Source organism: Enoplosus armatus, chromosome 4 (assembly GCF_043641665.1).
Source record: "Enoplosus armatus isolate fEnoArm2 chromosome 4, fEnoArm2.hap1, whole genome shotgun sequence".
Taxonomy (NCBI): Eukaryota; Metazoa; Chordata; class Actinopteri; order Centrarchiformes; family Enoplosidae; genus Enoplosus; species Enoplosus armatus.
This window is the reverse complement of record NC_092183.1, coordinates 21,446,615-21,463,865: the sequence shown is the minus strand read 5'-3', so window position 1 is coordinate 21,463,865 and position 17,251 is coordinate 21,446,615. Positions and strand designations below refer to the sequence as shown.

Below are 17,251 nucleotides of genomic sequence, written 5' to 3'. Positions count from 1 at the left end.
GTGGTCTTAATTGTGTTTGCTTTCCACAGGGGGACCAAAGGCAAAGACATCAGCACGATCAAGTCACTGAGGGTTCTCCGAGTGCTCAGGCCTCTCAAGACCATCAAGCGTCTGCCAAAACTCAAGGTTCTGCCCCAGTCTTTTGGTTTATTTTGATTCAATTAGCCAGGTTAGCAGGGCTCAACTGCACTAGTTCTTTGCCCTATGCTAAACTGTATGATTGCGCTTGAATATGGTAGCACCATAATCAGCTCAACTATTAAGTAACATACAACTTACCTACGTGTTTGTCTAAGAATACTTTGACTTCCCTATCCCTGTCTGTGGCACTCAGCCCCGAGCCCACAAGTTCTTACTGAAAATGTAAATCTTTAAAAGCGACTCACAAATATATAGTTGGATTTTTTAAAAAGGCTCAGAAATTTTGGCTGGACACTGTAGTTTTCAGCAAACCTTACTCAAACAGAAGGAAATTTGTTGGGGACTATTTTCAGCGGCCGATTAATAAACAGCAGGTGCTCTAGTGAGTATTTTTAAGGCTCATTGGTGTGTTTAATAGTTTTGGACAACAATTGAGCTCTACAGCGCACTTAGTTAGTAGGATACATTCATTGTCGGTCTGGGTCTTTTCCTGAGATTTGTTGACAGCAAGGTATCATCAGCCTTATCTTTCAGTTATAAATGTAATAATATAGCTTGTGATGTTTGACATCCCAGCCGTGCTCTGTTCCATAAGGCACAACAATAAAGTGAGTATAGCTTAAATGAGCTCAGCAGTTTATCTTGTTTATCTGTCTCCCTCTGAAGAACTGACAGCAGCAGTGCCTTATTTTGTTATTTTGTAAGTAATGGAGTCACATTGGGGCAGTTTAGTGTTCACATTGTTTTACCATGTGTGACTGTTAATAATATATTGCTGCTGGCTTTTGTAACTACAGGGAGCTCCATGTTACTTTTTACTGTCCAACCTGCAAAGTGATCTTATATAAGCATCTTAATTATTCGCTGCATTCCTCATTAATTACATGCTGATGCATCTCACTGTCTGAACCCACCAGCAGGCCAGGCCACCGGGAATTCAGAGGATTCCCAGTGGCCAGACTGGGCCTGCAGGTTAGTCCCATTCAGATTACTATAGACTCTGACTCAGATGAAGAGTACCATTTTAAAGACAGTTCTGGTTAGTTCATAGGGAATAGCTTCCAACTACATTCAGAAATAATTTTCCACTTCATCCCCAAATCAAATATGTGTGTGTGTTTCTGTGTGTCCTCAGGCGGTGTTCGACTGTGTGGTCAACTCTTTGAAGAATGTGCTTAACATCCTCATCGTTTACATCCTCTTCATGTTCATCTTCGCCGTCATCGCAGTTCAGCTCTTCAAGGGAAAATTCTTCTACTGCACAGATGAGTCCAAGGGCCTGGAGAAGGACTGCAAGTTAGTCTAAAATCCCCCACTTCCTCATTTCTTATCTCAGAAACTTTTCAATTGTAAACCTTCAAAGGTTGGCGCGGTCAAAACCAGACCCTATACCCGTCTTACTCAGCTTTGTCATGCCTTCATGTCTTCCAGAGGTCAGTTCCTAGACTACGACAAAGACGAGGTGGCCGCCATGCCCAGAGAGTGGAAGAAATACGAGTTCCATTATGACAATGTGCTGTGGGCCTTCCTGACCCTTTTCACTGTCTCCACTGGGGAGGGCTGGCCAACGTAAGTGCTGCTTACTTGATTCTCTCTTCTCTTCTTCTTCTTCTTCTCTCTCTTCTCGCTGTCATAGTTGAAACTACGCCCATCACCTGAAAAAACAGGAGATTCGGGATGTAATCTAAATGGTTCTCATGGGAAAATGGGATAATTGAGAAGCAAACTCCAGCTTATGACAGAAAAAAGCAAGGAAAGTTCTTTCTTGACCTAGTACTCGAGGTCCACTTACTGGCATTTCCAGAGTACAAGGCAAAATACACATTACACATCATCTCATCCATTGAAAATATGAAAATATTGGTTAATGCAGCTATTTAAGAGGAAATTTAAATTAAAAGACCAGCAGTGAGGCATCTCCTTGCACATTCAGTTTATCATCATATGACCAATACCATCGCCTTGTCTATCACTATATTAAGGCTGCCAGTGACATTTACTGCAGGTATAGATAGGCGTCCTTTCAATGGCAGTATCAGACAATGGAGGGAATCATTTTTGTTCATTTTCCATGCTTTTCAAATGTGTGCAGAACGTGCAGGGACATGCAGCGCTTCAGGAAGCAGGCCACATGAAAACGGGCCGAGCTGTCAAGGGAGAGAGTTGCGTTGGCAGCATTCCATGACTGGAACACACTGACCTGTTTACCTTTCAGTCACAGGACAGTCTCTGGATGGTCACTTGTCCATGATGACGTGCTTATTGAAGACCCGCTTGTGTCTTTGCACTTGTTTACATGATTTTCATGTTGTGCTATGCTTTCTTTGCAGTGTCTTGAAGCACTCTGTGGATGCCACCTTCGAAGACCAGGGTCCCAGTCCAGGCTACCGGATAGAAATGTCCATCTTCTATGTGGTCTACTTTGTGGTCTTCCCTTTCTTCTTTGTCAACATCTTTGTCGCTCTGATCATCATCACCTTCCAGGAGCAGGGGGACAAGGCCTTGTCTGAGTGCAGCCTAGAAAAGAATGAGGTAAAGCATAGGCATGACAAACAACGCCGAGCTTTATGTTACGCTGACAGTCAGAATCTTTTACACAATGCTGTCATCATTCTCTCTATTAACAGTTTTACATAATTCTCCTGTAAATATTCTTAAAAGTTGATGAATGGATTTGCATGAAACATTTAGGGAAGGTTTGTCCTGTTGCTGAAGAGCTTTTCATGGCAGAAGACACAGTAGAATACATCTTTTCACCAAAGTACAGTGTAAACAGACACATTACCAAATTAGAAAAAGTCAAACAGCTCTCACAGGTTTTGTAAATATACATAAATTGGTGGCAGATTAAAGGAAAAACTGGAATAAATGAGTGGAGAACCACAACAAATGCAGATGCTTCCGTAGAAGTCACGAGTGCTCACTGATGAGTATGAATATGGTGCGAATCATATGTTATACCAATGTCACAGTCATTAGTTAGACAGCACTCTCCACCATCATCAAAATCCCAAATGGGGGAATCTCTTTTAGAAGAATGCTGTTCATCCCTCCAGTAGAGTTCCACACCGTTGGAGAATCTGTGACGCACTGAAGCTGTTCTGGAGACTAATGGCAGAACAACACCTTACTAAGACGTCTGTCAGCCATCTGTATATAAAGTAAACAAAGGACGCCAAACAAGTCTGAGTAAAGATACAACCACAGGCAATCACAGACAAAGGTAGTCTGTTCCAGTCTGGGTCAGTGGAATAAAATCATACAGTGGTTGATGATGAACGATTGTCCTTTCTTATCAAGATTGTTTTAAACACATTCGATGTTTACTCCTGGAATCAGGACCATTGACATCCTGTATGCCAGCAGGCAAAATAATGATGAAAACAGATGTGCAATGTACTGTGAGTGAGAGAGTAGGCGCTATTGTATAATCCACTTCATCAGGTTTTAGTGCAGCTAGCACCTGGGACCAAAATGTACGTTCACTAATTGGTTATCAGTTATCGGCAGTTATTAAAAATTAAAATTGTGTACTCTTTCTGTCGAAATTGGTCAGCTTTAAGAAGCCAGCTGCTCAAGCTAGTGCAGATTTTGAATGCTCAATAGCAAATGTTTCAAGTAATGAAGACAGTAAAGCAGAAGTGTGGTTTCTCTGTTACAGAGGGCTTGTATTGACTTTGCCATCAATGCCAAACCTCTCACACGCTACATGCCCGAGAACACGCAGTCCTTCCAGTACAGGATGTGGAAGTTTGTGGTCTCAGCCCCATTTGAGTACTCCATCATGATCATGATCGCTCTCAACACTGTGGTACTCATGATGAAGGTAAGAACTTTCAAAGGGATATTAATAAGAGAATGCTGAATTGATACAGTTGGTTAAGCTTTTTCAGCTGTTAGATGAAGGCAGTCCTGGATTCTTTAGTTCAGGAAAGGAACAGTTTGTCATTTTGAAACATCACTGATGTCTGTATAGTAAATATGAAGCAGCAGCTGGTTAGCTTAGCTTAGCATAGAGACTGGAAACAGGGGGAAAAGGATAGCCTGGCTCTATCCAAAGGTGACACAATCTGCCAACCAGCATCTCCAAAGCTCACGTTACATCTCGTTTGCTTAACCAGTACAAAAACCAAATTATAAAAACAATGGGTGCTTATTTTGGTTGCTAAGCTAAGATAACCAGCTGCTTACTGTAGCTTCATATTTAACAAACAGATATGAGAGTACTTATCCTGTAACTCTCAGCAACAAAGTGAAAAAGCGTGTTACCCAAAATGTCAAACTATTCCTTTAACAGTGCTACATCCACAAACGCCATTTGTCTTTCAGTTCCATGGAGCTCCAGACTTCTATGAGGCGATGCTGAAGAACCTCAACATAGTCTTCACCACTCTCTTCTCTCTGGAGTGTATCCTCAAGATTATTGCTTTTGGTCCACTGGTGGGTAACATGTATAAAGCAACTTTAAATGGCCCAAATAATAAGTAACAACTAACAATTTTCAACTGTTTCTCAGAACTACCTGAAGGACGCCTGGAACGTGTTTGACTTTGTGACAGTGTTGGGCAGCATCACTGACATCCTGGTGACTGAAATCAATGTAAGAGCACCCTTCCCCCATCCTATCCCACGCTCGCGTCAACAAGGCTGAACGCATTGTATCCAAACAACACAGCTGTCATGGTAATGAGCAGCCTGTACAGCAAGCTCTGTGGAAACAAGTGAACCACCCATATCAGCAAAGACGATTACATGGCAGTGGTCCAGAGAGCCTGGCAGCTTTGGACGAGGAGAATAGGGAAGCTCGTGAGCGAGTCTTTTGTTGATTGGATCAACTTATCGTAGAGGGCTGAGAATTCTTTGAACCCACCTTAGAGAGTCATGTTTAATGTGTGGTTTGCAGTGGAGCAATACTCTGCTGTGCTTTCTGTGTTGTTTTTTTGTTCATTCCAGACAGTTCCTTCCTGTGCACTTCCCTGCATACATGTGTGTATTGTGAAGTTGCCTTTCACTGATGTACATGTGTGTTTTTGTTGAGCTGTATCAGTTCATGTTGTGTAATATAACTGTTCCTGTTCTCTCGCCTCTTCCTTCCTCCATCTTCCTTTCTCCTCATCTTGCTCTTCTCTCTGTCTTTCGCTCTCTCTCTCTTTGTCTGCCTCTTGCTCTTTATATCTCTCCGTCTCTCTCTCCCTCCCCCTACATTTTCACCTTGTCGATTGTTATCACCGGTGTTGCCATGCCCTGGTCCCCAACCATCACTAGACTATGGTGAGTGACTTTCTGTTGCTATTCTCTGCTTTTAGCTCACCTAGTGTTTTTATTGGATATATAAAATGTGCTGGTCTCTTGAATGTGACTTAAAAGAGCAATCCATTCATTTAGTATTGCGCTTCCATATAGGTGGGGAACTTGTGAGAGACGCACTAACAAAAGAGTGGTCAAAATGTATGCAGCAGAGGACTGACTTTAGCGTGTACCTTGTTACATACAGTAAATGTGATGGCAACCTTACACCTCACTTTTATCATGTTCAACACGGCGCAAGTCTGAATGCCGTCACATCACTTAATTATCATTCCCTATGCACAAAGAAAAGATCAAAATAAAATAAATAATAATACAACACAAAATAGTGCGTATGGGCCAGTTTGAATTTTTATAGCATTTTCCTCTGATGTCAGATCAGTCTATACATTTTTCCCCCTTTGTGGTGCTGGGAAAAAATAGGTTAATTACATTGTACAAATTCAACCATAATAACCATCAAACCAGCACTCCGTCCCCAAATTTCATCCGTGCCTGCTTCATGAATGAATGAAATTGAATAAAACTATGAATATGCAGCAACACACTTCTCATACAGCCTGTGAACAAATGGGTATTGAATGAGTCTCAAACAGGCAGCCATTTTCTAATTAATTATTAAGCTGATTGGAACATTCATTGGGGGATTCACTTTGAAAGAGGGGGCCAAGCATCCCTCACAATCCTGATGCCCATTAACGAAGGCTTCATCAGCAAACTAAGTTTTAAAAGCCTGTTCATACCATTACTTTGTTCAACTCACAGCTTTGAGATACCGCTGCTTCTCATGCACCAGGTGTCAAATATTGCTCAAACCAAATCAGCAAATCATGTCTGACTAAAACCATTAAAACCAGTTACATAACGTACACCTACGTCTGAATGACTACAAGGCATCACTTTAATATGAAGATAGAAATGGTACAGATTCCATGTCTGAAAGGACTTTATTCCCCTACTATGGGTCAAGCATTCTGCACTCATGGGTGTAATGGATCCTGCACTTCCCATAATGCAACTTGATAATGTCTTCTGTCAGACCCTCACTGCATTGGAAACACCCATGTCTTTCAAACTGACAATTTGTAACACAGGCTTTCTGTTATCATTTGTATCCTCCGAGCCCAAATTGAGATAACCCTGATGACATCACCAGGGTTACTTTCTCCTACTTGACAAAGCTCCTCCAGACCCACATAAAACCTGTTTTCTGTTCTGTGGAGTGACCCTTTAAGGCCCAAAGTAGGAGATGGGGGGTTGTTTTCTGGCGGGTCATCATAGCCTATTTAAATGATTTACTTCTTCTGGGGTGTGTAGAATGTTTCAGAGTAGGGACTGTCAATCAGGTTTAGTGATGGGCCAGCAGTCTACAGATCTGTCTTTCTAGCCAAGCAACATTAACCCAGAGTGGATCAAGTGCTTGGTGCATTCTGTGTGTGGTTAGATGCATGGGAGCGGTAGATGTACCTTCTGCATACTGTAAATGCATGATAATCATAGGTTCACATTTTTTGGTATAAAATTCTCTCTTTGGACTTGGTTGCTGAGCTACAGCAGAGGGATAGTAACACCAAGCAGGACTTTTGTACTAGAAAGACTCCCCACTTATCCCCCACTTGATTTGTCTTCTACGGCCTGCTGAAACCTTATACTAGCTTCAGCTGAACATTAGAATGCATTTTTACACAGAATGAGGACCGTGGATTTCGTCCCCCATCACTTACATTGAAATTGCTTCAAAGGTCCCATATTATGCTCATTTCAGCCCTGTTCTGGGACTCCACTAGAGTAGCTTTGCATGATTCACAGTTCATAAAAAGTCCTTATTTATCTTCTGCTGGCCCTTTCTGCAGCCCCTCAGTTCCCCTTCTGTCTGAAACAAGCTGTTTTAGACAAACTGAACAACCTCCAAAAACTTGAAGAGTAGTCCTGAGCAGAGCGCTCCAATAACTTAGACAGACTGAGCGGGTGGATGAGCGTCCCTGTACTTGGTGGGCGTGCTGTGTCTGGAGCAGATGACCTGCTGGGGGCGTGGCTGAGTGCAGTGACTGTATAGTTGTGACCTGCTTTATAATATAAAAAGACGTGGACATCTTACTTTCTACGATATGGGACCTTTAATTCATGAAACATTTGACATTAAATTGCTAGACACCCTTCAACATTCATCAGTATATGCGTTTACCTTGACAACAAGTGCTTTTTCCTCCTGTCATGGCAGATACAATATGCAATACAATATGGGACCTTTAAGAGAACAGAGACGAGCCTCTAATGCTGGTGTCTCTTTCTAGCTGCTGGAAAAACAAGATATGGAAATCTCACTTTCTACAATACGGGACCTTTAAGAAGCTATCCCTTTTGCGGCCAGTATGGGCAGGGCAATTACAGCAACCAAGCAACATCTTTCAATGCACATATGGGCATGTCAGTATTGTTGTAAGATAGACTCGTGAATCTTTGATGCACCCAGACATTTCAGATGCATCAACAGATACAGATACATCAACACCAGTGTACTTTGTCGCATTCTCTCCCACATGAGGCATGATCCAGATTCTCAGCTGCTTGAAACCTGTAGACTTTTAGCCCTGCACAGAATGTTGTTGCTCTCCCCTGCTCTAGGAGAGAGAGAAGGCCTTCTTTACACCTTAACCCAGGACCCAGATTACTAAGGAATCGTAGTTGTGGTGTATAAATATGTCACTAAAATTTACAAATGCAGAAGCAAACAAGGAATGAATTCAATAAATGACTAAAGTCATCAATAAATAAAAGGACAAAGAATTATATAATATATAGATGACTAAAACATCAACACAGTGAAATCTGTTTGTTTTTTTTCATTTGTTTTTGAATATGACCACATTCATCTGAGTTTGGTGATTGGATCTTTAATGCATCTTGAATATATTTACAGCTGGACCTTGTAATGTTTTTGCTCAAGCACGCTTGTTAAAGGGGGTCAGCGTGTCACGACTGTGATCATTTGTAAGCCGCTGTGGTGACTTTTTAAATGAATTCAGCTCTGATAAGGGTGTGTTTATCAGTGAGCGCTCAGAGTATTTGGTCGGTAAGTGCTTGATGTCCCGTCTGTGTCTTTACAGGACAGGCTGCTGAACCTGAGCTTCCTGAGGCTGTTCAGAGCCGCTCGCCTCATCAAGCTGCTGAGGCAGGGCTACACCATCCGCATCCTGCTGTGGACCTTTGTCCAGTCCTTCAAGGTGCTCACACCCACATTATCACATGCTCACCGACACTCACATACAGTAACTACCTGCACACGCAAACTCCAAACAAACCTGGCTGGAATAATTCAGACAGCATATTAATAATTAAATGTGCTTTGGTTTCCTATTGTTCACTTTAGGCCCTGCCTTATGTTTGCCTGCTGATTGCTATGCTGTTCTTCATCTACGCTATCATTGGGATGCAGGTTGGTGCTGCTGCTCTGCTGTGGTCACAGAGGCAACAATGTTCATATAGTGGTTCACAATTAAAACGTTGTAAAAACATGAAGTGCACATTGCTAAGACAGTACAAATCCCATGTCCCTCACTGTGTCTCCGCTGTAGGTGTTTGGCAACATTGAGCTGAACGAGGACACAGCTATCAATCACCACAACAACTTCCGCACTTTCCTCCAAGCTCTCATGCTGCTGTTCAGGTATCAGAAGCTTAGATCACTTTAACAAATACAGACAGTAACCAATGTTCTATAAAAAAGTCACCACTTGGACTTCCAGATGGCCCTGTACTTTGGTATATATATATATATATATATATATATATATAATATAGGGAAATACGTAAATACGTGCTTGGGTAGTCAGTCAGGCAGAGGAATGGAACATGGACAATGCCAGCAACCATTCAAAAATCAGAATTCTTACACTTTTATACTGGGTATTAGAGGCAAAAGTAGTGTGTAGGGGTGCTACCGCTGATCCTCACCATCATAAAGTCTATAGTCCTAACCTACGGCAGCACAAATATCACAAACGTATAATAGAAATATTACGGACATGAACAGAGATAGAATAAGTATTTAAAGAGCAACATGCAGGTTGGAGACCCCAGTGACTCAGTGTGTAGGAAAATTATGTAGACAGTAGATTTATAAACAAAGAAGTACATATACTGTATATACAACACAGTGACACCTGGAGTCGTTTTTGTAAGGGAGGGCGGCCAAAATAGTCAAGTTTAACATGAATAAATATGGATCCCAGTGCTAGTTTTCACACTACAGATGTTGCAAATGTATATTCATACGCATATGACAGACCACAACCTTAAGATGTGTTCAGACCAAATGCAAAGTGAATATTTCATATTTCAAAATCAATGCAAAGGCGTGAATAGATGCAAATTCACATCATCGGGTGTTGAAATGTTTCAACTTGAGGTTCTCCTGATGTTACCGAGAATCAGAAATAGAGGACGCCTGTGGGTCTATGATTCAGAGGCTTTACTGTACAGACAAGGAACAAAAAAGTAGAGGACTTGAGTGAGCGAAAGGACTACATGGTGAGTTCTGAAAATATGTATGTGTAACTTGATTCCAGCTATCGCTTGTACTTTACTACGAACCAAGTAAGCACTAACATTAACTGCCTTCCCCAGTACTCCCATTGGCTGTTGGGTCCGAATATTTGCGTGTTTTTGCGAAATACTCCAAAAGACACTCCAGCAGCCGTATATTTGCAAGTAACGTAAGGCAAAATTATTCTGCACTGGTCTGAACACACCTTTTATAATATGGTGAAAAACTTACAAAAACAAAACAACGAAAAACTAGTCCCACGATCCTTAGCTTATTTACCATATTTCATCAAAATCTCTTACCAGGTTTTGAGATAGCTCACAAGTAGACAAATGTGACTGAATATTTTGCTAATTTGCCATAGAGATAGCTCATTGCGTCACCTAAGTATAAAACATGATCACAGATGGTCCTATATAAGGGAAGATCATAACCGCTGCCTCTGTTCAAAATGGATCTTTGGAAGATGTGTTTTTGGAACAGTTGAAGTCAATTCCATGTTCCTAGGGTGTCTACATCTGTTCATGCTCTCACTGAAGCTGCCAAAGCAATTCAGGAAGTTACCCGCTAATACCATTCAGATGATCTGTTCTCTGAAATCCAAATGACACTGCAGATTTCCCGACACATAACCCAACACCATTACTTGGTTGTAAAGGATTAAAGCTTCTTACTATGAGCCACAAGGTCCTAAGTGAACGCTCAATTTTCTGCCAAACCTTTAGTTATTTTACATGAGAATTTCTCTATTTTGCTTGTCCCCCTTTCTCTCTGTCTTGTCTGTGTTTTCATGTGGATCAGGAGCGCAACCGGCGAGGCCTGGCACGAGATCATGTTGTCATGTTTGAGTCACCGAACCTGTGACGAGCGATCAGGGTCCCATGGAAAAGAATGCGGGAGTGACTTTGCCTACTTCTACTTTGTCTCCTTTATCTTCCTCTGCTCTTTCCTGGTCAGTACTGAAACACACCTAAATGTAGCCACTGTTGACCTGTGATTTATTCCTTCAGATGTGACTGTGGGGTCACATTGGCTTTGCAGAACACCTCAGATCACTTGATTTCAGTGTAATTTGACTCAATGGATATGTCCAATCATTTTTAGGTCATCCTAATGTGAAGCCCTTCATTCTACTACTTCATAATGATAATGTCTGAAGCTGCACAACAAAGTTCATCCAAATGTCCTCAAGAAATAGGTGGTGCTAGAAGCTTGGAGACATAGTGACCACTTGTAAGGCTAATTGGTGAACTTTTGTAGCTAGCCAGTTAACTGCTAACAACTTAGCCAGCCAGGAACACGCTAGCGCTAGTCAGTCACAAGCTAGCTCCTTAAGCTAGCTGGCTCACTTAGCCAGCCCGGAGAGTTAGTTAGAATTATGCTCCAAAATGTCACTGTTTTGAATGCTGGTGCGACCAGGCCAAAACACAGGCGTAAACTCAACCTAATGTCTGCGTTCCAGATGCTGAACCTGTTTGTGGCTGTCATAATGGATAACTTTGAGTACCTAACCAGAGACTCCTCCATCCTCGGGCCTCATCACCTCGATGAGTTCATCCGGGTTTGGGCTGAGTACGACCCGGCTGCATGGTATGTTCAAGCCTCCCTCTGGGGCCCAGAGAAAAGCATACAAAGTAAAATGGAGGGAATAGACATCCTAACTTTACTACTCTCTTCCCCCGTTTGAGACTAAGGTGACCTCAAACACTGGCCTTGTTCCTGTACCTTATTGTATGCAGTCAGCCCACTGATGATCATTGTTTTATTTTAAGCTGTCCTGAACGTTTGTTTATTTATGTGCTTGTTCTTTTCCACAGCGGACGGATTTCCTATAAGGATATGTACAATTTGTTACGCGTTATCTCACCCCCCCTTGGCTTAGGGAAGAACTGCCCTAATAGGGTAGCATACAAGGTTTGCAAATACCAGAAATTTCCGTCACTAGGGTGCTTTGTGTACCTCTATGCCAAGAGACTTTTAACTGAATGGCTGTGCACCAATGAAATCGCCTCTACACTAGCACCCTGCCCTCCAAACTGACTGGCTTTTTGGTTGATGATGCCGGAGTGGAAACAAAGCTTTCAAAGCCATTGTGCAGCATTGTCTCAACATGCCACATGCCATGCCTGCTTTCTCCCGCCTGTCATGTTTTGACAGCAGACACGTTTATACTTACCCATTTCTGTCAGATTAAACCCTCAAAAGTCTTTGAATGAAATGTGACATTCAGATCTTTAAAACTCAAAAGCCTTATGACCAATGTGGTATGATACAGAGGAAGCCAGGCTATGAGTGAAAGCCCCAAACCAAAAGCTCGGGCTGGCATTGAAACCTTTGTCTCCGTGCACCCTGGTTGAAGTACCAGCGGGATGTCTGCTAGCATGCAGAGGCAGACATCCCCGTTACAATGCTGTCATTTCTCTTCCCTCCCATCAGCATCCTGTGTGTTGGGTCAACCCATCCACCCTTCTTCTCTCCCCTCCTCCCACCAAACTCACTCTTTATCATCCCATGTTTCCTGTCAAGGATCCTGAGCTCCACAGCGATGCATCCCCGTGCTCCGACACAGCGGCTGGGGATGACATCCACCTTACATCTCACTCTAGGAAATCTATTAACAACAGATTTCTGTTTTTCCTTTCCATTATTCTCTTGTTTTTTTATTTCTTCCCTCTGTTCCTCTCCTCCTTTTCTAACTCCCCATCCTTCTCTGTTTTGCGTTTTGTTTATTTTTGATTTCCTACCCCGTGAAGTGGCCGAATCAAGTACCTCGATATGTATCAGATGCTGCTCCACATGTCCCCACCCTTAGGTTTGGGAAAGAAATGTCCGCCAAGAGTCGCATACAAGGTAGACCCTCTTCTTCCTCCACCTTCTTCCCCGTGCTCGACAACCTTTCTCTCATTGGCGTGAACTCAAGCCAATGTCTGTGCTCTGCAGTGTTCCTTCGTTTCTTCACTTTGTTTTGCTAGCGCTCTGATATTTTTGATGAATGCCCCTACCTCATCTTTACTGTCTTTCCTGTTTCTTTGAGCATAGCTGCTTGTGTGGGCTAATCCCCGTCACTAATGATAATAACATAGAGCTTAACTAAGAAGACTTAGAAGCCATGTTAATTAAGATATATTATGTTTATGGAGGAGATTTGCTCCCTTCCAGTATGTCACTATTTCCTGTGAATGGTACGCCCTAGTTGGGGTTTTATTTTGTGGAGCAGTGTGTGTGCGTGTAGCTTCTGTTGCTTTTCTGTGGGAGTAATACTTTCTATGTGTGCTTTTCACTTTGTGGTTCTGTCTTTGCTGTCCATTCCCTCTCATTCTTTCTCTCATCTCAGTCTACCCACTGTTTGAAATATTGGTGTGTGTGTGTGCGTGTTTGTCTGTGTGTTAGAATGTTAGTGCTGCACAGCATTGACAAACATGTCAATGTGATTTGCTTTTGTTTTTTTGCTGAATATTGATTGAGATAAATGAGAAATAGACCACATTTCCTCCTGATATTAACATGTGATCTGTATCTGGATATTCTATCCAAAAAACGCATGTTAATGCAGGTGTGAATGCACACAGAACGCATTGCAAACAGACTGCAATCATCATCATCAACATCTAGCAGCGGTCTGGCTCACATTGCTGTCAGATCGCAAACCAGGACTAAATAACGTTTGCACAGTGTGATCACATTCTTAAGAACAACATCTGTTCAACCAGTTGAAAGGTCGTTCCACCTCTTCCTGCCATCTCAAGCTTTCCGTCAAAAAGACGCAGACTACGTCTTCCTCAGGATATGAAAAATGAATAGAGTTCATACAGCAGCGTCATCATGGGAGACTCTTGAGGGACAGCCATAGCAGTTAGCAGCAGTCCTTGCAAGCTTCTTTCAGCCGGGCCAGACATCCTACGTGAGCCCCGCGTGATGGCTACCTCGCCGAACTGCTGCGTCTCACAGATGTGTGGTGTCTTTACAGAGAGCGTTGCTGCTGCCAGCCCTCTCTTTCTACACTGCCTTTGATCATGACCATCAATCTTTAATGTCATTTCATTCTAAATTTAATGTGCATTTAGTTTAAAAGGTTAAGAAACATATGCTCACTTGTAAGGCTGCATTCAGACAGAATCCGGCGGTTGCGGTGACACTGCTTGGCCCATTTGTGTGTCACTTTTGAACTTTAGCCCCCAAATTTAGAGGGTGGCACTAATGCACTTAAAAGCAGTTTGCCAAACAACAAAAGAGAAGAAGAAGAACTTTAACCCCTGACCCTTGCTGCTAGTATGCCGGCCTGTACGAGTGATCGTCTGTCCGCATCAACAGATTAAAAACACACCTTTACTTTCAGTGAAAGGTGAACAGGGTTCTTCTTCTCGTGGGCGTATTCCGGTCTGACTGGCGGCCTTCGTGATTAGCCACCGCAGTGTGACGTCGGGTTGCGTTTCTCCAAAAGTTGAATCCGTCTCAACCTTTTGCCGCACCATCGCCGCAGCCTAAACGCACTACCCTCATTCAAAATGGATGGGAGGATTGGCATTTTCGCCACAAAGCTGGACTGAATGCAGCGTTCACTGTTGAGTAAATAAAAAAGTTGGATTTTTTTCATGCCTGTGAAATATTTTACAGATGCAGACATTGGAACGGTGGTGAAATGTGTACAATGTTACTGGTTTGGTGTCAATATGACAATCAACAGATCATTTGTCTTTTTGCTGAGAAACGCGCAGCACGCGGAAAAAATATACAAGACTCCGAATCTCTAGATGACATGCGCTGCTCACGTGGCCAAAAAAGTGGTTCCGTGACGCACAGGCGACGCTCATGCAGGATGTGCCCGGCTGTTACAATATAAGTAACGTTAACCTACTTAGGTTACAGAAAAGTAGCCTAGAGATACCTTCCATGGATGCATTTTATATATATTTATATATATGTATACATGTATGTGTGTATATACTGTATATATATATATATATGGGACCATATGAGTATGGCCATTAGAATGCCATGAAAATAATTCTGATATTACAACATTTCTTTATATGATGATTGTATATGGAAATTAGTCTTTTTCGGCCAGTGTTATGCGCTGCTCTGGGGGAGGGTTTAACGCCTTCAACTGTCTCCCTTGCACATTGTTTGGTGACAAGTTCCGCCTGCTCCGCCTACCTAATAGTGCATGCTGAGATCTACCCACAATGTAAGCAAAATCGGGATCGATAATACCACGTATAAATGATCAGATAACAAACCCAGTTGCAGATTGCATGTTTATACCAGGTGTGAGTCCACATGGACACACTGTAGCGTGTCCACAATTTTTTTTACAAATGTTAATAAATAAGACCTGGTTATGTAAAATAGGAACTGTCATTCACCCTGCATTTTTAGACAATCATGCCGTCTAAACAAGCTACTGCACCAGTCTACTAGCTGACAATATTGCTGTCTTTCTAATTGATTGTGCAGCCTGTAGTTGTGTGTGTATGTATGTGTAGGCGATTGTGTGACCACATGCAAATTAGCGTGGTTGTACGTGTGTGTGTGTGTGTGTGTGTGTGTGTGTGTGTTTGCCCCTCAGCTCTCCATCCCCGTCTCATTCTGACTCTGGTCTTTCTTACTTTCTGCACCACCACTGATAGCACATGTAGGTGAATGCTTTTTTGTGTTCAGGGGAGCTCAACTCTTATAGCAACAATCCCACAGCATTCTGGATGCATCTAGCGGTGCCATTCGTCCCATAATGAACCAAGTTTTCCTGCTAAGGCTGCCCAAGCTTGGTGGAATGGACACTCCTCATTGCTAGCTGCCACTGTACACGTAGAGCATACTCAACCTCCTCAACTCCAGTTTAATGATTGCTAGGATGGCAACCACAGAGTCGAGCTCCTGCGACTATCGAGGCACCTTCATGGTTATGCGTTACATGCCTTCTCTCACCTTTTTTTCGGTCAATGTCAGTCTTGCACCAGTGCACTTTGACTTGCAGCGTAGTGCATACTGTAGCCAATAGCGGTGAATGTGAATGTCTAGTTTGTCTCCTTTGTACGTACTTGTGGAGAAGGCTTTTTGTGTGCTTAACTGAGTCTCCATAACATTTGTAGCAATATGGCCAAACTTGCACTTATTCAACAAAACGTAGCAAAGCACCTTTTTAAGGTTCTTTTTGCTGAGAGAGTGAATCCATGGAGGGTATTGGATCACAGTAGCACACAGATTGATTTCTCCGGGTGGACTGAATGTTCTGATCGGGCTATTTGCGATCACTCTAGTGATCTAATGTGTCTCTGTCACCACTCGTCTCCTCTCCTCAGCGCCTCGTCAAAATGAACATGCCCATCGCTGACGACAACACCGTTCACTTCACTTCCACCCTGATGGCCCTGATTCGCACTGCCCTGGAGATCAAACTGGCCTCAGGTCAGAGAAACACACCACATCATAAGAATGAGTAGAATAGAGTCACGTAAAGGCCGCCTATCTGGTTTTCCATCCTAAGAAAAGACAGCCTTGCCTCGCCTCGAGTAACATTAAATTCAATTGAATATACATGTGCATTACAAAGTGTGGTGAATGAGGATTCACAGGCTAAAGGGTGTTGAATCACAGGAAGTGCATGATAATTATTATAATCAGAAAATGATCTGGATTTTGCCTACACTAGTTTATCTCAGATGTTGTCAGACCAATGACAGATGATTTGCTGCTTTTTAACTGTGTAGTGGACAGGGAAAGTCCTTCTTCTTCTAATATCCAATAAACTAAACTAAATAAACATAATGTGCAAATGACACAGAGGTTAAATATATAGTGTAGTTATATACAGTAGTGTATATAGTGATGTTGCATGTACTATTGATCTATGCTTTTAATGGGTTTATAATCTGCAACATCAAGATTAAAATCTGGTTTCATGTATAACATAAAAATAATGCTTCCCTGACCAAAGTGAAATCCATCATTTTTTTTTGTCATCCATCTGATGTCTGTATGATTGGCATCATATGGACAACTGAAAAAGGTTGCTGCTTTAACAAGTAAAGCCAGTTTTTTTTTTGCAGTGCATTCAAAGTGTTACCAAATAACTGATACAGTAAAAGCAAAAGACAGATGAAAAAAGTCTTAAAATGTTGGCTTCAAACTCCAAAAAAACCCACCTCACTGCTAAGTTATGTAAAATGCCACCGTTAGCAGCCAGCCAGAGTGACAGATGTGATCGAGAGCCAGCCGCTCTTTATTGTTCTCAGAGCTCAAAATGAGCAAATCTGG

The 17,251-nt window shown here is 42.3% G+C and overlaps 1 protein-coding gene across 1 annotated transcript in view; it reads left to right on the top strand.

Annotated features, from left to right (window-relative positions):
* The window catches only part of cacna1ba (calcium channel, voltage-dependent, N type, alpha 1B subunit, a), a 123,283-nt gene that overhangs the window by 89,647 nt on the left and 16,385 nt on the right, over positions 1-17,251 (top strand). The window contains exons 29-42 of the mRNA XM_070903653.1: positions 30-126; positions 1,277-1,437; positions 1,573-1,710; positions 2,472-2,673; positions 3,803-3,967; positions 4,471-4,581; positions 4,658-4,747; positions 8,556-8,672; positions 8,819-8,884; positions 9,024-9,115; positions 10,796-10,946; positions 11,457-11,584; positions 11,812-11,908; positions 16,297-16,402. Of these exons, the coding sequence (XP_070759754.1) occupies positions 30-126; positions 1,277-1,437; positions 1,573-1,710; positions 2,472-2,673; positions 3,803-3,967; positions 4,471-4,581; positions 4,658-4,747; positions 8,556-8,672; positions 8,819-8,884; positions 9,024-9,115; positions 10,796-10,946; positions 11,457-11,584; positions 11,812-11,908; positions 16,297-16,402 (1,721 nt within the window). The remainder of the gene's footprint in view (positions 1-29; positions 127-1,276; positions 1,438-1,572; positions 1,711-2,471; positions 2,674-3,802; positions 3,968-4,470; positions 4,582-4,657; positions 4,748-8,555; positions 8,673-8,818; positions 8,885-9,023; positions 9,116-10,795; positions 10,947-11,456; positions 11,585-11,811; positions 11,909-16,296; positions 16,403-17,251) is intronic.